This window comes from Somniosus microcephalus, chromosome 5 (genome assembly GCF_052327205.1).
Source record: "Somniosus microcephalus isolate GS21.2 chromosome 5, FLI_Smic_1.0, whole genome shotgun sequence".
Lineage (NCBI taxonomy): Eukaryota > Metazoa > Chordata > Chondrichthyes > Squaliformes > Somniosidae > Somniosus > Somniosus microcephalus.
In genome coordinates this window covers 261,902,823-261,928,621 of record NC_140991.1, presented here as the reverse complement: position 1 = coordinate 261,928,621, position 25,799 = coordinate 261,902,823, and the positions used below count along the sequence as shown (strand labels likewise).

At 45.3% G+C, this 25,799-nt stretch overlaps 1 protein-coding gene and 1 long non-coding RNA gene across 2 annotated transcripts in view; both read right to left on the bottom strand.

Annotated features, from left to right (window-relative positions):
* Positions 1–15,012, bottom strand: part of LOC147117693 (uncharacterized) — a 76,715-nt gene extending 61,703 nt beyond the window's left edge. The window contains exon 1 of the long non-coding RNA XR_015078503.1: positions 14,452–15,012. This is a non-coding gene — a long non-coding RNA (uncharacterized LOC147117693). The remainder of the gene's footprint in view (positions 1–14,451) is intronic.
* A 1,983-nt stretch (positions 15,013–16,995) lies between these two features.
* The window catches only part of LOC147117692 (RNA-binding protein 24), a 43,500-nt gene continuing 34,696 nt past the window's right edge, over positions 16,996–25,799 (bottom strand). The window contains exon 6 of the mRNA XM_085988891.1: positions 16,996–19,107. Coding sequence (XP_085845017.1) covers positions 18,771–19,107 — 337 coding nt within the window. The 3' untranslated portion in view covers positions 16,996–18,770. The remainder of the gene's footprint in view (positions 19,108–25,799) is intronic.

Sequence of the window (25,799 nt, the reverse complement as noted above, 5' to 3'; positions counted from 1 at the left end):
TTTTGGCACTAGGGCCCAACGCTGCACGCCACCGTGCACTTTCAAACCCCCCCCCGCACCGGCCCCCGCGATGGCCGCCGGGCAAAAGGGGCCTCTACTGTACGTCACCGACGACAGAACCAACCGCCGATTTCTGTGCGACACAGGGGCCCAGCACAGCATCACCCCCGCCTCCGCCCTCGAAATCCAACGCGGCACACGGGGTATCACGCTGGCCGCAGCCAATGGCTCTGACATCCGCACATATGGCACCCGCATGGTCACGCTCGACCTCGCAGGCCGCCGCTACCGCTGGGAGTTCCTCACAGCCAAGGTCCTCTGCCCACTCATCGGCGCCAACTTCCTACGCGCCCACGGCCTCCTTGTCGACATTCCGAGGCACCGCCTCGTTGACATCAACACTATGGCCCCCATCCCCGGCGCATTCACCCCGGCCCGTTCGGCCGGCCTGACGACCTACTGCCTCGCCACAGCCACGGACGACTACTCGGCACTCCTAGCCGAGTTTCCCGCCCTCACTAACCCGACCTTTTCAGCCAAAGCCGCCAAACACGGTGTGGAGCACTATATCCCCACCACCGGCCCCCCAGTTTCTGCCCACGCCCGCAGACTCAACCCGGCCAAGCTGGAAATCGCGCGGGCCGAGTTCACCACCATGGAACAACTCGGCATCATCTGCTGCTCCAGCAGCCCTTGGGCCTCGCCCCTCCACATCGCCCCCAAGCCCGGCGGAGGCTGGCGCCCTTGCGGGGACTACCGCCGCCTCAACGACGCCACCACCCCCGACCGATACCCGGTGCCACACATCCAGGACTTCTCGGCCCAACTGGCCAGACGAACCGTCTTTTCCAAGGTCGACCTGGTGCGCGGTTACCACCAAGTCCCCGTACACCCCGCGGACATCCCCAAAACGGCCGTCATCACCCCATTTGGCCTGTTCGAGTTCCTGAGGATGCCCTTCGGCCTCAAGAATGCAGCCCAGGCTTTCCAGCGCCTTATGGACTCAGTCCCCCGGGACCTGAACTTCCCATTCGTCTATCTAGATGACATTCTCGTGGCCAGCTCCTCCAAACAGGAACACCTCGAACACCTTCGCATCCTGTTCGGGCACCTAGCCCAACACGGGCTCATCCTCAGCCCGGCGAAGTGCCAATTCGGCCTAACCGAGATCGATTTTCTCGGTCACCACATCACCCCTGCTGGGGCCATCCCCCTGCCCAACAAGGTGCAGGCCGTCCAGCAATTCCCCCGCCCCAAAACCATCAAGGGCCTCCAGGAGTTCCTCGGGATGGTGAACTTCTACAACAGGTTCATCCCCAGAGCTGCAGCCCTCATGAAGCCCCTATACGACTCCCTCCGGGGTAAATCCGGCAAGATGGACGTAGCCTGGACAACTGACACGTCAGCCGCCTTCGACGCCACCAAAAACGTGCTCGCCGACGCCACCCTGCTCGCGCACCCGAGGGCCAATGCCCGGGTCGCGCTCACCACCGACGCCTCCGAACACGCGGTCGGAGCCGTGTTCGAGCAGTGGGTCAATGGCGCGTGGCAGCCACTTGCCTTCTACAGCCGCCAACTGCGCCCCCCGGAGGTCAAATACTCCACTTTCGACCGCGAGCTTCTCGCGCTCCACCTGTCGGTCCGCCATTTCAGGTTCCTCCTGGAAGGCCGCCCCTTCACCTTGTACATGGACCACAAGCCGCTCACATACGCGATGGCCAAGCACACCGAACCCTGGTCCGCTAGGCAGCAACGCCAGCTCGCAGCCGTGTCCGAGTTTACTACGGACATCCAGCACGTCTCCGGTAGAGACAACGTTGTCGCCGACTGCCTTTCCCGTCCCGCCATCTGCGCGAATCACCTCGCGGTCGACTACACGCAACTAGCAGCGGCCCAGCTCACGGACCCAGACCTCCTCTCGGCGGCTACCAGCCTGCCAGGGCTACGCCTAGCCAAGGTCGCGCACGGGCCCGAAGCCACGGCAGTCACTTGCGACGTCTCACTCGGCCAACCCAGGCCGGTCGTCCCTGCAACCTGGCGCCGCCGCATCTTCGACGCGCTACACGCGCTCTCCCATCCGGGTGCCCGCGCATCCGTCAAACTCCTCTCCCAGCGTTTCATCTGGCGCGGCCTCAGCAAAGATGTTCGGACTTGGGCCACCTCCTGCCTCGCCTGCCAACGGGCTAAGGTACAGCTACACACAAAAGCGTCCCTGGGAGACTTCGAGGTACCCAGCCGCCGCTTCGACCACGTACACGTCGACATCGTCGGTCCTCTGCCGCCATCGCAAGGCCAAACTTATCTCCTCACGATGGTCGACCGCTACACACGCTGGCCTGAGGCAGTGCCGCTGCCCTCCACCACTACAGCCGACATCGCCAGGGCGTTCGTTAACACCTGGGTCGCAAGGTTCGGCGTACCGGCCGACATAACCTCCGACAGAGGCGCCCAGTTCACCTCCGAACTCTGGACGGCCACAGCACGCAACCTCGGGGTGACGCTCCACCGAACCACGGTGTACCACCCGCAGGTCAATGGGCTGTGTGAACGCTTCCACAGGTCACTCAAGGCCTCACTCCGCGCCGGCCTGCAGTACAGTACCTGGACTGACCGCCTACCGTGGGTGCTACTAGGCCTACGCACCGTGGTCAAGGAAGACCTCCAGTCCTCGGCAGCGGAGTTAGTCTACGGACAACCACTGCGCGTCCCAGGCGAATTCCTTCCGGAGGCTACCATGCCTTGGTCGGCCGAACAGCAGCGGCTCAACTCTTTCTCTTCCACTCAGCAGTTCGCCCCACTTCCGGTCAACCGACACGGCGAACTCGCACCTCACGTCCCGCCAAACTTACAGCAGGCGCGCTTCGTTTTCGTGCGACACGACGCGCACCGCGGGCCCCTGCGACCCCCGTACGACGGACCGTACGAGGTACTACAAACCGGGGACAAGGTCTTCAAGCTGCGACTCGGCGACAGGGTCGACACAGTCTCCATCGACCGGCTCAAACCAGCACACACAGAACCAGGGGGACAGATCCCCGTGGCCCGGCCTCCAACTAGAGGCCGTCCCGCCAGCAAGCCAGCACAGCCAGCGGCGAACCGCCCGGCCCCACCAACTAGACCGGCGACCACTCAGAGCTGCTGCGGCAGAACCATCAGACCACCGTCACGACTCGTCCACTTCTCCTAAGCGGATTCTGGGGGGAGCTCTGTGGCGACACGCCACCACTGGACATAATCCGCTCACGGCGGCATGGGCAGTTTAAGCAGATGCCCCCAGCTGGGGTCCTTTCCTCCAGCAACTTGTTTCCCGCAGGGACAGGCTGCCAGGAGCACTTCCTGTCTGGGGAGTATTTAAGTGGATGCGCGGGCTTTTCCAGTTCCTCTTTGCCATGAGGTTGAATAAAGCAGTTGTGTTTTACTAGCTCTGGTCTCGACTCCCACGTTTGCTGCGGTACCTCAACAGCCCTATAATTTGTGGTCCTGATGACGGCGAACTGGCAGCATTCGCCGTCATTTCACCTTTGAAACTGACCGCAACTTCAGGATTTAGCGCATGCCCAGCCTAACGCAGAAATCCTGAAGTTGTGGTCTGTCAGTCACTGCTCCTCCACAGGCTGCGCTGTGGACCCTCCCCCGCCCCAACCTCCACCTCCACCACCACTGCCTGCCCCACCCCTGAGAGCCAGCAATCAGTGTAATCTGTCAAATCATGGAAACTGATGAAAACTTTGGCTATACCGCCATTAAATTCCCCACTAAAATTAGACCTTTCAAATTTTTTTTTTAAGTTTCTCCATCTTTATTTCAAAGTTGCCTTTTCCCCATGTGAGAGCCCCAAACGGCTTTGCTTCACAGCTGACCACAAATTCTGGGCCAGTAAAAAAAAAAATGGTTATTTTCAGACTTATGGGGTGACAATGAACCAATGATAAGCAACTGGAGCCCAATTTTATAACTTCACTGGGCTAAAGTGCCAATATGTTTCACTGTGCAAAAACTATTTCCATTGTGCAGTGGATAAATCCATATAGGTGTAAAGGTATGATTACAGACATCCCAGGCCTGGTTTCCTGTCTGTATTTCCCTTGTGCTCCAGTTCCTGAGGGATTTTGAATAGAAAAATGGGTGGAGACCGATAACCCTTTCGTGTATTTTGCATATTTTCAGGGGCCAAACCGGCCGGTGGGAAGCTCAATCCTGAAGCACGTGGAAGCATTTACAAGGCACTTAAATGAGTTGGGCATAATGACACAGGCCTATAAATTTGGCACGGCCATTTTTGGGCTTGGGCTTGGGCGTGGAGGAGAGGGCGGGAGCGGCAGCGGGAGTAGGAGCGGGAGCGGGAGTCACAGCTAAATGGTGAGGTCCAAGGATCCTCCGATTTTGGGCCTCGAGCCTCATTTCCATCGAGCTAGTGAACTGCAGCTCGTCAGCGAAGCTTGATAGAAGATTGGGCCACTGCGACGCCAGCAGCTGTCCTCAGGTAAATGAGGAAGTGGGGGGGTGACCGGGAAGGGGGAGGCGTCTGGGTCGGGTGGTAGCGGTGGCCGTGGGAGGGGCAAGGGGGACGGGGAGGTAGCGGCAGCAATCAGGATGGCGTCGGTGTCAATCGGGGGAGTGACAGCGTTTCAGGGTGTGTGTCGGTGTCTGGCAGCAGCCCGCGTTCGTTTATTGTGGGGTAAGTATTTAAAAAACTCAGGGAAAACCAACTTTCAGTGGGGAGCCTAATTTCTAGGCCACAATGGCCCAGAAATTCGGGTCGGAGGCTTTCCGCGGGTGCAAGCCCCCGACCTGCACTTACCTTGCGCGACGGCAGTTGAGCTGTAGGGCCCCGTGGAATTCCGCTCCGGGGCCTGGCCCAGAGGCCGGCGCGCTGTGCTTGCGTGTCCCAGGGGCGTAGTTAGTGCGATGCGTCCCCTGGGATCACGTGAGCCATGGGCAGCCAATCGGAGGAGGGAAAAGCCCATTCATAAGATTGACAGGAAGGCTGTCTAAACTTATGAATACTACGGGGCTCAAAATAGCATTAAACCTTCAAATAATTTTTTTTTTTAAATCACACTTTTTCAATAAACTACAAATTACATTAAATAACTATTTTAAACAATAATCTAATTTTTGAAAAAAATAATTTTATAAAAAAACGGGGCTAAAAATAAACTTACCTTGCTTTAAAGTATTTAAAAATAATAAACCTGTGGAAAAAATGTTTTAATTTTAATTAATTGACCACTTACCTTGTAAAAAGCAGGCCTTACGCCTGCTTTTTAAATGTGTAAATCCTACAGGCTTAACCTCGCGTGAAAACCTGCAAAAAAAAACTAAGTTCAAAGCGCACGCGCAGCCTCCTCTGCGTGCGCATTCGACCTCTGAACCCCTTCGTTCAGAGGATCGGAAGTGCCGGTTTCCCGCGTATGCGCAGTGCATGCAGGAAACCCGCACTTCCATTCGGCCTATGGGTGAGTACCCCGTGCGTACTCACCCGTGGAGAGCCGAATTTCTGGGCCATCGTCTTCACTGTCATTTTCTGAAGCCAATGAAGCAATGAAGCTGAGGCCTAGTTTGAGGATCACCCATAGAAATTGGATATTGGGCATTGCTAGGCTATGGCGTGAGATCAGAAGATCTTTCAATGGACAGCCAGCAACATTCAGCTCAATGATTTAGAGATTATTTGTCATTACATTCACCAATTTTAAAAGTAGTTTTTTGCATATGCCTATACTGTGTGGGTGGTGCAAAAACAGATGCAATTGATGCTAAACTCCTATTTGCTTTTGCTCTGCTGTAAGCTCGAAGCACATAGCTTCCTGCCTCCTATCCTGTGCAAGTTCTACATCTGAGGTTTTAAAGCCATACAGCACTAAACTGTAACACTTAAAATAGCTGAACCTCAAAATATGTCCAGGTTCAGCAGAGTTGAAATCGGCATCTGTGAAATGAACCCTTCACCCAATAAATCTGAGGTGAATTCACCTTTTTTTTGTATCAAATTTTAAAACGTTCAGATAATGTTCTTGATTCCTGTACCATAAAAAGAAATACTTGCTGTGGTGTATGTACCTTTAAGAGCAATTATGGTGTATGTGCCTTTAAGAGCCCCAGGTGTGCGTAATGCCGGTAATTGCCACTTGGGCTATATAAGCCTGTGTATTGTGTATATCCTTTAGAAACCCCCCCCCCCAGACTTGCTTAGTAAATACCTATGAACCAACTCCTGTCTTCAGTGTCTTTATCTACACACGGACACTACAGTGGCGACGAAGTGGAAATGGACTTACCTGCAATTCGGCAGCACCTCAAGGACATCGATTCCTCCAGCGTCCAGAAGACTCAAGGAAGTAAGAGAAACTGTGGTTTCACCAGCTGGCCAAGCTGGTGACAGGTACTGCGCTAATCCTTCCTGGGCGTCAGGCTGGAGCTCCAGCGGCGGGCTCTACAGCTGAGACAGGCAGCGAAATCGGAGGCAAGCAATAACGGACTGGGAGGGTGCACTTGAGAGACGGCCGGCGCGGCAAGCAGGTCAGCGTTTAGACCTCCGTCGGGAACGAGTCTCCAACAGTGAATAAACGGAAACCACAGTAAAACAGCGTTGTTATCGGTAGCAGCGGCGGGAAAGCGCGGGAAGCGCCATATCGTTGCTACAGAGAGAGAAAAAAAAAAAGCGCGGGAAGCGCCATATCTTTTCTGAAATGCCTAAATCTGGTAATATTGAGGCTTTTGATGGCGAAATAGAAGATTGGACCACATACATGGAAAGAGTAGAGGTTTATTGCACTGCTAATGGAATAACAGATGAAAAAAAAGCTTCAGTACTTCTGAACTTAATGGGCGCGAAGACATACGGGCTGTTACGAAATTTAATCACTCCAGCCAAACCAAAGGACAAGACTTTTAAAGAAATTGTTGATACCCTGCAGGAGCATTTAAACCCAACACCGCTGCTGATAGCGGAACGATTCAAGTTCTTCAAGAGAAATCAACACAAGAATGAAAGTAACGCTGATTACCTAACCGAATTAAGAAAGCTATCAAAGTACTGCCAATTCGGAGCAGGACTATCGGATTATCTTCGAGACAAATTTGTTTGCGGTCTCTTAAGTGAAGGAACACAAAAAAGACTGCTTTCTGAAAAAGATTTAACATTGGACAAAGCTTTCAGTATGGCTGTATCATACGAAGCAGCAGCAAAAGGAGCTGCAGAGATACAACAAGAGACACAGGACTTCGGCACCCATAAAATGACACAGGAGTTCGGAAGATGTTATCGCTGCGGCAGATCCACCCATAACCAGAGGGACTGCTGGTTCAAGGGCAAAGCATGCAGGCAATGTGGTAAGATTGGACACATTGCACGGGTATGCCAATCCGGACAAAATAAATCCACTGACAGAAAACAAAAAATCAATAAAGAAAAGTACAGGAAGGTACAAATGATGACGGACAATAGCTCCGAAGACCAGAATAGCGATAGCGACTCCGGAAACAAGAGACTAAGCTGTCTCAAATTACATAATGTACTTGCCAAAGAGGATTACCAAACCATTTGGGTTACCCTCACAATAGCAGGGTCCCCAGTTAAAATGGAGCTAGATACAGGATCAGCTCTAACCGTAATAAATCGACGAGATTACGAGAGGCTATTTTCGCATATACCTCTAAAAGACACATCCATTATCTTAAAAACATATACGGGGCAGAAAGTCTACCCCAAAGGAAAAATAAGGGTGCCTGTGGTATACAACGGCAAAGAAATACAAAAGTTGTATTTATACATTCTACAAGATGGTGGTCCACCGTTGTTGGGACGTGAATGGATAAGGAAGATACGATTAGACTGGCACTCCATTCAGGCACTGACGGTGACCAGTAAGGAAAAAAACAATGATGACATCATACCTGAACGATTAAACGATATCTTGGCCAACGCCAAAGAAGTGTTTCAAGAGAAACTAGGAACCTTGAAAGGCATCACCGCCTCAATAAAAGTGGAAGATACAGCAATTCCAAAAATTTTTAAGGCAAGACCGGTGCCATACGCAATACGTCCGGCAGTCGAGGCAGAGCTGAAGAATTTGGAAAAGGCAGGCGTATTATCCAAAATAGATTGGAGCGAATGGGTAACACCCATCGTTCCAGTCATGAAAAAAACATTGAAAAATAACTCTGAGGAACAGAAAAACATTCGCATCTGTGGGGACTTTAAGGTGACTGTAAACCCGGTCCTTCACACGGTACAGTATCCTCTTCCGAGGATAGAAGATATTTTCGCCTCACTATCCGGAGGGAAACGTTTCACAAAAATTGACTTGGCACAGGCATATCTACAGATGGAGGTTGAGGAGACCTCTAAAAAGTATCACACAATAAACACACACAAAGGCCTGTACCAGTACAATTGACTGGTTTTTGGAATAGCATCAGCTCCAGCTATCTGGCAAAGAGCTATGGAGCAAGTCCTGCAAGGGATTCCGGGGACTCAATGCTACCTAGACGACATCCTTATAACAGGAGAAAACGACAACGAGCACCTTGCCAATTTGGAGCAGGTGATCACTAGGCTGAAAGAACGGGGCCTACGAGCAAATCGTCCCAAGTGCGAATTTTTCCAAAATCAGATATCATATTGTGGCCACATAATTAATAAGGAAGGGTTGCATAAGTCACCTGAAAAAATTGAAGCAGTTATAAAAGCCCCAGCACCTGAAAATGTTTCACAATTAAGGTCATTCCTGGGATTAATAAATTACTATCATAAATTTTTACCGAACTTATCAACTATTCTACACCCTCTTAATGATCTTCTACAGACAGGAGTGATTTGGAAATGGAACGAAGACTGTAAACGTGCCTTCCATAAATGTAAAGACTTAATCACATCCGAGAAAATTTTGGCTCATTACAACCCATCACTACCAATCAGACTGGCGTGCGATGCATCCCCTTACGGCATAGGAGCGGTATTGTCCCATAGATTCCCTGATGGCTCGGAACGGCCGATAGCTTTTGCGTCACGCTCATTGAACTCAGCTGAGCGTAACTATGCCCAGATAGACAGGGAAGCACTCAGCCTGGTATGGGGAGTGAAGAAATTCAACCATTACCTACACGGACAAAAATTTACCTTGCTGACTGACCATCAACCCCTCATCTCCATATTCAACCCTAAAAAAGGTGTCCCCATTATGACGGCACAAAGACTACAGAGGTGGTCCCTTTTTCTAGGGGCACACCAATACAACATTGAATACAAAGGGTCAAAACAGCATGGGAATGCTGACGGTTTATCACGCCTACCGTTGCCAACGATAGAAGAGGCACCTACAGTAGACCCAGTAGAGATATTCCACTCTACCATAGTGGAATGTCTACCGGTGACAAATTCTGCCATTGAAAGGGAGACAAGAAATGACCCTATTCTCTCACGGGTCTACGATTTAACAGTGAAGGAATGGCCAGCACATGACGAACCACTGTTGCCAGCATTCTCGCAAAGAAGAGAACAGCTGTCAGTGTGCCGAGGAACCTTGATGTGTGGATCCAGAGTGGTGATTCCACCCAAACACCAGGATAAAGTGCTAAAGGAGCTTCACGAGGGGCATCTGGGTGGAGTGAAAATGAAGAACCTAGCTAGGGCGTTTGTATGGTGGCCAGGTATCGATGGAGACATCGAAGACATGACCAAGAGCTGCCTAGGATGCCAGAAGGTCCAAAGTGCTCCGCCACAGGCCCCTCTACATCCATGGGAGTGGCCCTCATCTCCCTGGCAAAGGGTGCACATCGACTTTGCTGGTCCATTTATGGACTCAATGTTCTTAATCGCAGTTGATGCACACTCCAAGTGGCCGGAGGTAATAAAGATGTCCTCCACCACCACGGAAAAAACCATCACAGTATTAAGGACCATATTTGCCAGGAATGGGCTGCCGGAGCAGATATGTTCTGATAATGGACCGCAATTTGTGTCCGAAGAATTCAGAAAGTTCTTAAAGAACAATGGGGTAAAGCACTACACGTCCGCCCCATACCATCCCGTCACCAATGGATTGGCTGAAAGGTTTGTCCAGACCTTCAAGAAGGCCATCAAGGCCATGGGTAATGAAGACATAAAACTTCAGCACAAGGTGGATAACTTCTTATTTGCATATAGGAATGCAACGCATATGGTTACTAACCAAACTCCCGCCATGATGTTCTACAATAGAAACCTAAGATGCCGGCTGGATTTGGTCAAGCCCAACATCCGAAGGGACGTGGAGAACCGGCAGTTTCAGGGCATGAATGAAAGGCCAACTAGGGCCTTCCAGATAGGCCAACCGGTTTTGGCCTGGGACTACCGTACCGAGAAATGGCAGCCTGGAACTATCTGCACACGATTAGGACCACTGATGTATACCGTGGACATCGGAGACAGCATAATAAGGCGCCATGCTGACCAAATCATCAAGTCATCCGAAAAGGGACAACCTACATCACCACTCTATACATCTAACGATGAAGTAGAGATACCCATATCTACCTCCGATCCGGTGATACTGGAGCCCGATGAACCCGACACTGGCCTTCAAGCCGAATCAGCCTTGCCAGAAGAACCTACTACACCACCAGAAACTACTACACCCCCGAGGCGTTATCCGGACCGAGTCAGGAAGCCTCCTGAGAGACTAACTTATAATTAATTAATACAGCAATGTATATTATTTTGCATATAACATGTAATTAATAATTACTTAAAATATGATGTACTAGTTAGCTAGAAGGGGAGGAATTGTGGTGTATGTGCCTTTTAGAGCAATTATGGTGTATGTGCCTTTAAGAGCCCCAGGTGTGCGTAATGCCGGTAATTGCCACTTGGGCTATATAAGCCTGTGTATTGTGTATATCCTTTAGAAACCCCCCCCAGACTTGCTTAGTAAATACCTATGAACCAACTCCTGTCTTCAGTGTCTTTATCTACACACGGACACTACACTTGCAGTTATAGAACGCCTTTCACAACCTCAGGATGTCATTAGTTCAGCCATTTTTGTGTATAGTTTAGCATAGGAATTAGAAACATAGAAAAAATAGGAGCAGGAGTAGGCCATTCGGTCCTTTGAGCCTGCTCCTCCATTCAATATGATCATGGCTGATCCTCTATCTCAATACCATATTCCCGCTCTCTCCCCATATCCCTTGATGCCTTTTGTGTCTAGAAATCTATCTATCTCCTTCTTAAATATATTCAATGACTTGGCCTCCACAGCCTTCTGTGGTAGAGAATTCCACAGGTTCACCACCCTCTGAGTGAAGAAATTTCTTCTCATCTCAGTCCTAAATGTCCTACCCCTTATCCTGAGACTGCGACCCCTCGTTCTAGACCCCCCCAGCCAGGGGAAACATCCTCCCTGTCTAGCCCTGTCAGAATTTTATATGTTTCAATGAGATCCCCTCTCAATCTTCCAAACTCTAGTGAATACAGACCGAGGTGACCCAATCTCTCCTCATATGACAGTCCTGCCATCCCAGGAATCAGTCTGGTGAACCTTCGCTGCACTCCCTCTATGGCAAATATATCCTTTCTTAGGTAAGGAGACCAAAACTGCACACAGTACTCCAGGTGTGGTCTCGCCAAGGCCCTGTACAACTGTAGTAAGACATCCTTGCTCCTGTACTCAAATCCTCTTGCAATGAAGGCCAACATACCATTTGCCTTCCTAACTGCTTGCTGCATCTGCATGTTTGCTTTCAGTGACTGGTGTACAAGGACACCCAGGTCCCCTTGTACATCAACATTTCCCAATCCATCTCCATTTAAATAATACGATAGCAAAATACTGCAGATGTTGGAAATCCGAAATAACAACAGAAAATGCTGGAAAAACTCAGCAGGTCAGGCAACATCCGTGGAGAGAAATTTGAGTTGACGTTTCGGGTTTGACCCTTCTTCAAAACTGGAGAGAAAAGGAACTAGATCGAAGGCAGGGCTGCGATCGGTTTCTCTCTCACACCTGGCAGCTATCTTTTGCCCTGCCAGTACACTTTACACCTAATCCCAGCCTATTACCATCTCGTCTAGCTTCTAATCTCTTTTACTTCTTTTGGTTCTTTTATTCTTTTGTCCGATCGCAGCCCTGCCTTCGATCTAGTTCCTTTTCTCTCCAGTTTTGAAGAAGGGTCAAACCCGAAACGTCAACTCAAATTTCTCTCCACGGATGTTGCCTGACCTGCTGAGTTTTTCCAGCATTTTCTGTTGTTATTTCCATTTAAATAATACTCTGCCTTTCTGTTTTTCATACCGAAGTGGATAACTTCATATTTATCCACGTTATACTGCATCTGCCATGTATTGCCCACTCACTCAACTTGTCTAAATCACCTTGAAGCCTCTTTGCATCCTCCTCACAACTCACAATCCCACCTAGTTTCGTGTTGTCAGCAAACTTGGAAATATTACATTTGGTTCCCTCATCCAAATCATTGATATATATTGTGAATAGCTGGGGCCCAAGCACTGATCCCTGCGGTACCCCACTAGTCACCGCCTGTCACCCCGAAAAAGACTCATTTATTCCTACTCTCTGTTTCCTGTCTGTTAACCAATTTTCAATCCATGCCTGTATATTACCCCCAATCCCATGTGCTTTAATTTTGCACACTAACCTCTTATGTGGGACTTTATCAAAGGCCTTCTGAAAATCCAAATACACCACAGCCACTGGTTCTCCCTTATCTATTCTACCAGTTACATCCTCAAAAAACTCCAGTAGGATTGTCAAACATGATTTCCCTTTCATAAATCCATGTTGACTTTGTCTAATCCCGTTGATATTTTCTAAGTGTCCTGTTATCACATCCTTTATAATAGACTCTAGCATTTTCCCGACTACTGATGTTAGGCTACTGATGTAGTTGCCTGTTTTCTCTCTCTCTCCTTTTTCAAATAATGGGGTTACATTTGCCATCCTCCAATCTGCAGGAACTGTTCCATAATCTATAGAATTTTGGAAGATGACAACCAATGCATCCACTATTTCCATGGCTACCTCTTTTAGTACTCTGGGATGCAGATTATCAGACCATGGGGATTTATCAGCTTTCAGTCCCATTAATTTCTCCAGCACTATTTTTTTACTAATACTAATTTCCTTTAATTCCTCCTTCTCACTAGACCCTTGGTTCCCTAGCATTTCTGGGAAGTTATTTGTCCTCTTCCATGAAGACAGAACCACAATATTTGTTTAATTGCTCTGCCATTTCCTTGTTCCCCATTATAAATTCTCCCGTTTCTGACTGTAAGGGACCCACATTTGTCTTCACTAATCTTTTTCTTTTTACATACTTGTGGAGGCTTTTACAGTCCGCTTTTATGTTCCTTGCAAGTTTACTCTCACTCTATTTTTCCCCTCTTAATCAATCTCTTAGTCCTTTTTTGCTGAACTCTAAACTGCTCCCAATCCTCAGGCTTGCTACTTTTTCTGGCAACTTTATATGACTCCTCTTTGGACCTAATACTATCCTTAATTTCTTTTTTTAGCCATGGTTGGGCCACTTTTCCTTTTGTGTTTTTGCGCCAGAAAGGAATGTGTAACTGTTGCAATTCATGCATTCGTTCCTTAAATATTAACCATTGCCTATCCACTGTCACGCCTTTTAATGAAGCTCCCCAATCTATCATAGCCAACTCACTCCTCATACCGTCATAGTTTCCTTTGTTTAGATTTAGGATCCTAGTTTCGGCTTGGAATTCTTCACTTTCCATCTTAATGAAGAATTCTACCTTGTTATGGTCACTCTTCCCTAAAGGACCCCGCACAACAAGATTATTAATTAACCCCTTCTCATTGCACAATACCCAATCTAGGATAGCCTGCTCCCTAATTGGCGCCTCAACGTACTGGTCTAAAAAACCATCTTGTACACACTCCAGGAATTCATCCTCCACAGTATTATTGCTAAGTTGGTTTGGCCAGTCTATATGTAGATTAAAGTCACCCATGATTACTGTAGTACCCTTGTTACATGCATCTCTAATTTCCTGTTTGATGCCATCCCCTACATTACCACTACTGTTTGGAGGCCTATAGACAACTCCCACCAATGTTGTCTGCCCCTTGGTGCTTCTTAGCTCCACCTAGACTGATTCTACATCTTGATTTTCTGAGCAAATATCCTTTCTCACTATTACTCTGATTTCATCCTTTACTAACAACGCCACCCCACCTCCTTTTCCTTTATGCCTGTCCTTCCTAAATATCAAATATCCTTGGATATTCAGCTCCCAGCCTTGGTCACCCTGCAGCCATGTCTCTGTAATCGCAATTACATCGTATCCATTTACATCTATTTGCGCTGTTAATTCGTCTACCTTATTATGAATGCTTTGTGCATTCAGATACAGTGCCTTTAGATTTGTCTTAACATTTTTAGACATCTTAACATTTTTTTGTACTATGGCCCTATTTGTCTTACCATTTTTTCTTACCCGGACCCTATTTGTTCGTGCACTCCTTTGTTTGTACGCTCTGTCCGTTCCTGATACAATCTGGTTATCCTTACCCCAATCACTTTCCTGCACTGCTTCCTTGTCTTTTCTCTTTAGCATTCTAGATTTCTCTCCAGCGCGACCCTCCCCACTCCCTTATTTAGTTTAAAGAATTAAGTTGGCACAAGTTCAGATGGCACCAGTTTGTAATAGGTTGGCTCACAATAGTACGACAGCAGAAAGTGTGCTTAACTGAGGTCACATTGGGGAAGAGTTTACTTCAGCTGAAGGGTTGTTCAATGTGACTGCTGCAAAATTTCTTGCCAATTAGTCATCAGCCTCAGTGGAGGCCATTCCACCAAATGGTATGGGCATGGGTCTGCTCAGTTATTTTTATGTGGATACCCTTCAGAACTGCTAGGTCATGCAGCACACAGCATACCATAGAAGAATTTACCGATGTTGGTTGGCTTATGCTGCGACACTTGGAGCACAGTCAAGTCTGTATGTAGACCAGAGAGATGAAATCATGTTATGTGATATTAATGTACAAATGCTATTTTCACAGAGGAATTAACCAGTTAATTTCAAAGATGCAATTAAGGAGCTGGTTAATGACCATTAATGCTATTTTCCACTGGAGGCAATGATCTTCAATGGAGTGCATTGCTCCTAATCTGATTTGGAGTTGTGATAATAGGTACACTGGCGAGCAATGCTCTGCAGTAGTTGCTTAGTATATATTGCTAAATTCACATTGGAAGCCAATATATTATTTTACAAAATGAATTGTCCAGGAGAGGAGATTGCAAAACCAAATAAATAAGATTGCAAATCTGTGTAAAATCCAAAAAAATTGTGATTTTAGAAAGAATCCATAAAGAATTCACTACGTAGATATTTGGAGACTAATAGCTGGAAATCGGGAGCACTGCACATCAGGCAGGCTGGCCTTCTTAACTGATTCCACAATCTGCTCGCCCATTGAGAAAGGCTCAAGTATCAGGGCTTTCTTAAAATTGCAATTTATCTGTTCACTGCCATCACAAAGGAAATACATTATCATTATTCAGAAAGTGTACACATAAGCCCAGTTTTAATATATTGAATAACATTAGAAGTAATGGAAATAAATAAAGTGGCTTGGGATTTACTTTCAAGATTGTAATCTTTTATAACTTTGCACAATACATTGTTAAAACAGCTTAAAAATTTTGGCACCATACTTTACTACCCAAAAACTTATGATACAAACAAAATATACATTTTTATATTCCGTATAACATATCATCTTGACTTGGGATTACGTTTTGCTCAGTATCAGAAGTGTCTCGTGACACAGCTTAGCTCTTACCTTGCACTGTTTGGAATTAAGTCATCATGTATATTATGGTACACCAATAAAGATGTGAGCTTAGAAATTAGTGTTGGTGATATTAGTGGACAATGTTTAATATGAGATTCTTTTGTTTGCCATTTTAACACAAAAAATAACCCATTTATTTTTAAAGGATTAATGCCCCTATTAAAATAGCAAAGAAGTGTCTACATACACATTAAACATTTGTCCACTAATATTGAGACCTGAGCACATAATCTAGGCTGATAATCCAGGCTAAGTGCTGCACTGTCAGAGGTGCCGTCTTTTGGATGAAACATTAAACCGAGGTCTCGTCTGCCCTCTCAGGTGAGCATAAAAGATCCCATGGCACTATTTTGAAGAAGAGCAGGGAATTTCTCCCTGATGTCCTGGCCAATAATTATACCTCAACCAACATCATAAAAAACAGATTATATGGTCATTATCTCATTGCGCTTTATGGGACCCTGCTGTATGCAAATTGGCTGTCACGTTTCCTACAGTACAACAGTGACTACACTTAACAAAAAAACATTTCATTTGTTGTAAAGCACATTGGGATGTCAATGGTGCTGTATAAATGGAAGTTGTTTGTTTATTTCTTTAATTTGTGGGCCATAGTTATCAATGTGCTAAACATGAGCATTTAACATTGAAATTGCCAATTTAATTTTTAATTTCACTTGTAAAGGATTTATTTCCATTAAATGTAATTTTATTTAATACATTGAACCTGGGTTTAAGTGTACAGTACCTTGCTCCAATTCCTGGAATTACCTCTGATGTCCCCTCAACTCTTTATATGTTGTTGCACCAGTGTGTCAGGCACCCAGCACAGCCTTGTTCCAGAGCTAAAACATCTTGGGGGAAAGTGTGAAGTGGGCGATATCGATTAAGGCACCCCGATACAGCTCTTCCCATTTTAACTTGCATTGACTTCACTGGAAATGAAAATCAGGAGAGATGTATAACAGATGGCTGAATATCACCTGTTTCACACTATCACCACACAAAGTCAACATTACCCCGCCAGTTTTCTTTTATCTGTTGTGGACTAGTTTTGACACTTTTTGTATATCCAGAGTTTAGTGATGAAGGAAAGACTCCCATATTTAAACAAAAATAAAAGAAGTATAAAATTACCAGTAAAACAAATACCATGACATACAGCTTTTTATTATTTTTTTATTTTGAATGTATTTAGTAGAGGTGAATGTTGATTTATTATAAAGCAGTTTACACTGTTATAGATACATGATAGCAACAGGACTTTTACATCTAAGATTAAGATTTGTAGAATACTAGCTACAGTTGCCTGAATATTTAAACTAGTCCAGCGACATGAAAAAGGTCTTCAAAATGCTTGGTTGTCTTTCCCTTGTAAGAAAATCTTAGATTTTTTTCTACCAAGTATAAAAAAAATCTACATTTCACCTGTTTGCAGCATATATAAGAAAACATTTAAGTCAGCAAGCAATTAAGAATTAGAAACAGGCTACAGAGCAGCAGTTACAGCTTTCTACCAAGCAGAATAATAGTTTAAAATATTTCAACATAAATCCAAAAGTTATACATTTCTAAACTCCTAAAGTCAGAGGTCTGTCTGTGTACAGCTTATAACATTACGAAAAAAAAACCCTTGAGTAAATATTAATTTAATATCCTAAAATTGACAAGTGTCAAGGTAACAAAACCACTGAATAGTGCGTCATAGAAATATTTTAAATAAACTGGAGTCAACATTTTGAAGATTGATATGGTTTAACATTATAAACTAATACCTACTGAATAATTTATCTGCAATGAGCTGAATACATATACAGTTTCGCACTTATGTCTCCTTCTATAGTGCGCAGGATTGTAAAAACATTTACAATAAATAATTTTAAAATAGTTTTACAATATTTTTATAAGGCACAGTTTCAACCAATGACTATTAAAATTCACAATTTTTTTTCCTTTTTGCTTTCAATCAATGACCATGGACAGATGCAATAAAACAGAAAGAGGAGACTGTTATTGTCAGGGGCTGATCCGATTTCAGAATCCGAAGTGCTGACAGCAGCAGTTAAAGTTTCCCGAAAAGTGAAACAGGACGGGGGGGGATTAAAATGTGACAGGTCATCAAACACGCACAAGTGATGTGTATTTCCAGAACTGTCTGCTTTATTGATTGCCCGCACAGCTGTTCTGTCCATTAAATCCAGATCACTTGCTCAGCGTTCCATTCATGCACAGAAGGGAAGAATATATTAAAAAAATAAATAACTTCGGTGCCTGTCCATCACGCCACATGGTCATATGCTTTGATTGTTCGATGCCCGAGAAAGACTTCAAATATCTCAAATACTTTGCATAGGTTAGAGTTTTAAAAAAATGAGAATGACATTCAGTGCTTTGAAATTCAAATGGTAGTCGTTACCATAATGTAGAATTGTCTCTGTATCTCACTGACCCCCCTGATGTGCACATTTCATCTTTTTTAAATTATCATTATTATTGCATGTTGCAGTGTTATTGCATGCAGCTCCTGCAGTTGGTACAGGCTGAAAGAATTGCAGCGTTTTCCCTGATGAAGAAATGGTTTGCACAAGACAATTACACTGTTATGTCCCATTGTTAATGTATGAAAGTTGCAGGCTGGTTGAAGGCTTTGGACTTGCATCTTAAAAGTTTTTCTTGATCGTAAACAAAAAAACATTTTCTGCTGTTCCATCTTCTTGTGTTATGACAATATATAGCACAATTGTTTGTAGTAGTCAAAAGCTGCAAAAATATTTTTCTCGCAATCAGAAAGTAGTATACTGTACTTTGTTTTCCCCCACCCCCATGTCCATTATTCTTGTATGCTGTAGTTGTAACTGGTTGGGGAGTTCTGGAATATATGGTTGCTCTCCTGATTCTAAAAGTAGTGTGCACTTTTAGTTTTTTTTAAACATCCCACCGTTATTGCATGCGGTCTGTCTGCAGCTGTTGTGGCTGATACTGGCTGAAAGCTGCGGCTGCAGCAGCCCCGGGAGCTGAACTGGGGATGGGCTGCTGCACCGCGTAGCTGTACCCGGCGGCGGTGACATAACCGGCGGCCGCTGCCGCAGCGGCGGGTGAGGCGGCGTACGGATACTGCTCGTAGGCGGCGGCTGCTGCGGCTGCGGCTGCGGAGTACTGCGCGTAGGCAGTCCCCGTGTAGTCGATGTAAGGAGACGCGGCGGCTGCGGGTTGGACATGCGGGATGACGACTCCAGGTTGCATAAAGGCCTGTGGGTAGACATAATGAGCGGGGATCCTGTGGGATAAGGAAGAAGAAAATACCAGTAAAGAAACAGCTAGCACTGCTTCTGGCTCGATCCATCCACAGTCTTTTTAAGATTCTAATTGTTATTGTGCATATAGGGTTGCCACAATAAGGGAAGGCTTAATGAATGCACTGTATAACCTTTGAATGCCCAAGGATCTTTATAAGTGTAATAGATTTTACAGAATTTTTTTGGACAACTACTTACAGTATGATTTGTGATTAGAACTTGAGAGAGAAACATTTGGGCATTAACAATTATTAGATATCAAAAAGCAAGTTGTGACTTTTTGTAATTTTACCTTTATAACTAAAGTAAGCATGAAAGAGATAGGATTCTATTCTAGTATTGCAAGTTGAAATCTGAGATAACCCATAGAAAATTGCAAACATTTCACCAACTTTCATTAGATAACAGGTTTTTGGACTTAGTTTCTGAAAATTCAAAACTTTTTTTTGAGTAATTTTTTTTTGACAATATTTCAGTGACATTTTGCAGGGCAACTTCTGTTGATATTTTTGGCTGCAGTAGTTATAAATATATCATGGCAACCCTATGTGTTGCTATGCAGTCTCAGCACTCATTAATATCATATCACAGATCCACAACCCCATCACCCTAATTAAAGTAAAACACAGGCAAAAAACAAAAAAATTAAAAGTACCAAACAAAGGCCACAAGGTGATAAACAAATGGTCACACGGCAAGATCACTCTACACGTGAAATCTAGTGAGGCTCTCACTCGTCACAAACGAGGCTCCAATAGAGGCCCAACAGACACTATTAACAACACAGCACTGAACCCCAGTACATGTGCATTACATTCTAGGAAAAGGTCACAGGAAGTCCTTGGGCAAACCGAAAACATATAGACCTGGAACCCATCAGCTGGCCTGCAACGATCCGCCTAATAACATGCAAAAGAAAAAAGACACTAAAAGACAAAGAGATTGTGGGATGAAAGGAAAACATGTCACAGTGAGGGGGAGAAAGTTGGCTGCAGAGACTAAAGAAAAATTACATTTCTTTTTAGAAAGAAAATATGGATTATTTAACTTAAAAGTTTTTTTTGAGGTGTTCTACAATCTATGGGATGACAATACTTAAATGACGGCACCCAGTCAGGTGTTCAACCAGCCCAGTGGTTCTGCACACTCCTCTACAGCGCAGTGACTATGTAAACTCCAGGTCAGTTAGTAGAAGGTGATCATATTAGTTCAGCAGTAACCATGACTTCCCTTCCTCAGGTTATTAGTTTTCAGTGTGAACTAAACGTTAAAACCCACAGACTCAAGTCAGCAAGCAGCTGGATAATAACTGCTACAAACTCATCTCATACGAGATATGTTGCAACACCTGTAGCGACAGTCACTTGTAGCTTCTTTCTGTCATGCTGTCTTGCAGTTAGGTAGACGGTTGATGGACCAATCGAACTGTCCTGTTTTATTCTTGAAAGATAGCTCCACCTTATTTCTAAATGTGCACAAGCTGAAAAGGTCATTGGGAGTTAGCTGGTGAGTCCAATTCAGCACAACTGCTATTGGCAGGAGCACAGTGGCGTTTGTTTTTCACGTTTTAGGGTAATGGTAGAAGTAATTCCCTTCCTGCTTCAAAATTAGTCCTTCAACAGTTCTTTGCATTACTCCATGTGCAATAAACCACCAAAGAAAAAATATCAAAGATTGTAGGAGGTTGGCTATAGAAAGAACACATGAACACCCAGACACTTTGTGAATAAAGATGCTGTGAGACTACTAATGGTCATTTAAAGTGCATCAATTTTCTACTGCAAAGTCATATTGTATCATTTTCCAACTTATGGATATCATGGCTATGACAGAAATAATGAAAAGCGTTAAAAATTATAAATAAAAATCTATTTGTTTTGATTATTCCTACAATAGTAATTCTTGACAAACAACTTCCTTGGCAAACCTCAGTGGCATCAAAGCACAATGGCATTATCATTACCACTACAACCTAAAGTACTCGAGTCTCAGTCCAGTTAAGCAAAGTTTCCCTTAATTGTAAGTGACCTTCCATCTTGTCCACAATTATAATGATGATTGAGCTGTCGTTTGAGAAGTTCTGAATGAACCACAGGAACCCAAGTTAGAAACAAAGACCAATGAACTATGCCCAACATCTATAAAGTCAGACACTTGAACCTTCTACTTAAGGTGAAGTGTACAGAAAACAGCACACTGAATATTACCTTGTTAAACATATGGCTTCCAATCTACTCAATGCGAAAAAGCACATCTTGAATAATAATACTGGAGTACAACTGTTTTGGGTTTAAAGATACTCTCAAGTTGTAGTGTTAAACAAAATGAAATCTTGTAAATTCATCTGTATGTACCGGATGGAAACAGATTTCTTTTTAAACTGTTTACTGACCACTGCTGCCGTCCTACTGTCCTTGATCAAAGAATGGGAAGAAACAGTCTGGACTGAAGATTGTCTATGGCAGTCAGAAAGACAGAAGGTGTATGTGACATGGGGCAGGTTGTGGGCAGATTTTTCCTTCTCTCTTCCCCCAGATAGAATGCTCTAATATCATGCAATATCCTACTTAGTATTCAATGATAGTAGTATTCAAATGATGTCGAGGCTGGGATTCAAACTCTGCCTCTCAGATATATAGTTACTGCTAGAGACACTAGTTTGTCAGATATTACCATTTTTAAATAATGCCCTAGCATTATAAAAACCTACTGTCATACATTTAGGCTGGAATTTTCTTTAGCTTGGCAGGTCCGGTGCGGGCAGTGGCCATGTTGGGTCACGACCCCACTGCTGGCTCCATCCCGCTGTTGAAAATGAACTTACCTTAATGGGGCCTATTAAGCCCACCCAGTGCATTACCCAGCCCAATGAGATGGAGCAGGTCTGGTGATGTCATTCATGACGCGTTTACAGCCGGGATCTTTCAAGGGACCATGGCCACATTACATCTAACATAGTTCTGTCAGTGCACTACAGTGTTGGAGTGCTGCAAACGCTGACAATGACTGCACAGAGGCAGAGGGCTGCATCCAGATTCACCCATGACTCCCTCCATATGCTTATGGAGGGAGTCAGAGTGCGCAGGGAGATCCTCTTCCCTTCCGATGGGCGGAAGAGAACTCCCCAGGAGACCAAAACAGCTTGGTTGCAGATTGCACAGGAGGACACAAGCAGGGATGTGTTCAGGAGGACCTGGGTGCAATGCCGCAAACGTTTCAATGATCTCATTAGATCAGGAATCGTTAGTCCAAAGCCACACTCAACTGCATCCTGCTGTGCCTCTCATCACATCCCCATCACTCTGCCTTCCCTACCCTATTCCTGCACATCCTTATTCACACCAAAATACCTTGCACCTCCACCCGTCCCTCTCTATCTACATTATCACATCCCCATCTCATTAGTCACCCCTCACACTCACCCTCATCCTAGTGCAATCATACCAACTAACAACACACAAGGGTAGCCACTTGGGTGTTTTATGCAATGTTTATGTAAAGTTTCTGTTACTGTGATGTCAAACATAAAGATCTTTATTTTCAACACTTTCCAGTCTTGGACCGATTTGTGTGCATCTTTGGAAGTGGCTTAGTGAGTTACAGTGAATGGTGTGACATAACGGTATCCCCCGCAATGGTGCTGAGTGTGAAAGGAATGGCTTGGTCATTTGGGGATGCGTTACAGTGTTGGTTTGGGGTGGTGCCAACCTGGCGCATCATGTGACAGTCATATGGGTGTACAGTGTCAAGTGAAGTAAATCTGGCCATGGTGAAGCCATCCCTGGCCTCCCGGGCAGCATTGTGATCGGGTGCTGATGCCCTCTGTCCTGTGCAACATTAGGTGATTGCGGAGAAGGTTGGTGTTGTTGTTGGTGCTGCTGGTGTTCCTGGTGCTGCTGGTGTTGGGGCTCATCGTGGTCTGATTCTGAGGACCAAGGTGAGACAGTATAAACGGCACCCATGCTGATGGAATAGATGGCAGGTGAAGTACAGATGACAGAAACATTCTGTCAAAGGTGAAAGAGTTTTTCCAATGAGGTGACACTGGATGGAGACTTTGCTGGAAACACTTGCAGCCTGCAGAATCTGTGCTGGAAATGGACTGAGCAACAGCTTCTGCCTGAGGAAAGTGATCATCTGTCACGTGGGAGCTTGTACTGTACATTTGATGCTGTCAAATAATCAGCTGGAGCAATGGCGATGGAACTCCCACCTCAGGTTGACAGACGTGGTTCCCGAGCTGCGTGAATCCCGGGGCCATACAGGGAAATTTAAAAAGTAAGTCAAAAAAGGCTCTTAAGTGCCTGCAAGCTACCTGATAATCTTCTCAGTTGGGTCCCCCGCCGCTGCCGGTCGGGTCGACTCCGCAATAACAGACGCACTTGGGGGAAAGGCGCGTGGGAGCGAGATGACAGCAGGTTCCCGACCCGATGTCAAAAATAACTTTCCCACCCGACCTGCCACCGATTGCACCTGCTACCACACTGGAAAATTCTGGCCTTAGTGTTTGGAGAGTTCATTGCTTCACCAAGTCAATCTTACAACATGTTGAATTATCTTCCCCACATTTAGTGATGACTGCTGCTCAATTCATGTACACACTGGAATTCTGCTAGATCATTAAAACACTTTGAATAAAGTTCTCAATTTTTCTCCAACTAATTAATGATTGATTATTGCTCTAAGCAACAGCAAGCAAGTTACAAATATTTAGCTAAATTATGGATGCACTTTATTTTAGAATAACAAAACTGGGGGCAGAATAATTTTCTAAATAAAACTCCTTGTATTACAATCCTCTCATATTAATTTGCTATAGTTTGACAGTTAAGTCAAAGTAGCCAATGTTGCCCTTTCATTTAAGGTACTCTGGACTTATAAAATGATAACATAACATTGTAGGTCTTATAAGGTATGCATGGTGGAAGGGGGAACCTGGCACCCTCTGTAAACTTGAGTTTATCCAGAACTCTGCTGCTGTATCCTAACTTGCACCAAATCCCGTTCACAAATCACCTCTGTTCTCACTGACCTACATTGGCTCCAGTTCGATGACGGCTCGATTTTAAAATTCTCATCCTTATTTTAAAATCACTCTATGGTCTCGCCCCTCCCTATCTCTGTAACCTCTTCCAGCCCTACAACCCTCCTAGATCTCTGTGGTCCTCAAATATTGGCCACTTGCATAGCCCTGATTTCCATCGCTCCAACATTGGCGGGGTGTGCCTTCATCTCGCTTGGCCCTAACCTCTGGAATTCCCTCCCTAAACCTCTCAACCTCACTAACTCTCTCTCCTCCTGTGAAGCGCCTTGGGATGTTTTACTACTTTAGTGCTATATAAATGCAAGTTGCCATTGTACGTAAACATGCTGCACTTATAAAATTACTGTAAAAAAAATGTAAATCTCCTATTTCATATACTACTAAATTCCCATCAGTCATCTCACCAACGATGATGGGGTCAGCCTTTTTCATATAAAGCAGTTCATTTTGGCATATTTTTCTGGCCCTTGAAGACCAGCCATTTGGGGTCTGCACTAATCAGGGAGTCACAGCACTAACAACAGTAATAGGAACACCAGCAGGCAGCTCCAAAGTGAATCCAGTAGTGTCTGTGGGTAAATAAATAGCATTACATAGTATTTACAGCACAGAAACAGGCCATTCGGCCCAACAAGTCCACGCCAGTGTTTATGCTCCACACGAGCCTCCTCCCACCCTTCTTCATCTAACCCCATCAACATTTCCTTCTATTCCTTTCTCCCTCATGGGTTTATCTAGCTTCCCCTTAAATGCATAAGAACATAAGAAATAGGAGCAGGAGTAGGCCATTCGGCCCTTCGAGCCTGCTCCGCCATTCAATGAGATCATGGCTGATTTTCTGCCTCAATTCCATTCACCGGCCCTATCGCCATATCCCTTGATGCCCTTACTAGTCAGAAATTTATTAACTTCTGTTTTGAATATACCCAATGACTGAGCCTCCACAGCCCTCTGGGGAAGAGAATTCCAAAGATTCACCACCCTCTGTGTGAAGAAATTTCTTCTCATCTCAGTCCTGAATGGCCTACCCTTTATCCTGAGGCTGTGGCCCCTGGTTCTAAACTCCCCAACCAAGGGAAACATTCTCCCAGCATCCACCCTATCAAGCCCTGTAATAATTTTGTATGCTTCAATGAGATCCCCTCTCATTCTTCTGAATTCAAGAGAATACAGGCCTAGTTTACTCAATCTCTTCTCATATGACAGTCCCGCCATCCCAGGAATCAATCTCGTGAACCTTCGTTGCATTCCTTCTATGGCAAGTATATCCTTCCTTAAGTAAGGAGACCAAAATTGTACACAGTACTCCAGGTGTGGTCTCACCAAGGCCCTATATAATTGGAATAAGATTTCTTTACTCCTGTACTCAAATCCTCTTGTAATGAAGGCCAGCATACCATTGGCCTTCCTAATGACTTGCTGCACCTGCACATTCACTTTCAGTGACTCATGTACAAGGACACCCAGGTCCCTTTGAGCAACTGCATTCCCCAATCTTTCACCATTTAGGAAATACTCTGCCTTTCTGTTTTTTCTACCAAAGTGGATAACTTCACATTTATCCACATTATATTGCATCTGCCATGTTCTCGCCCACTCACTGAGCCTGTCAATAACCCCTTGAAGCCT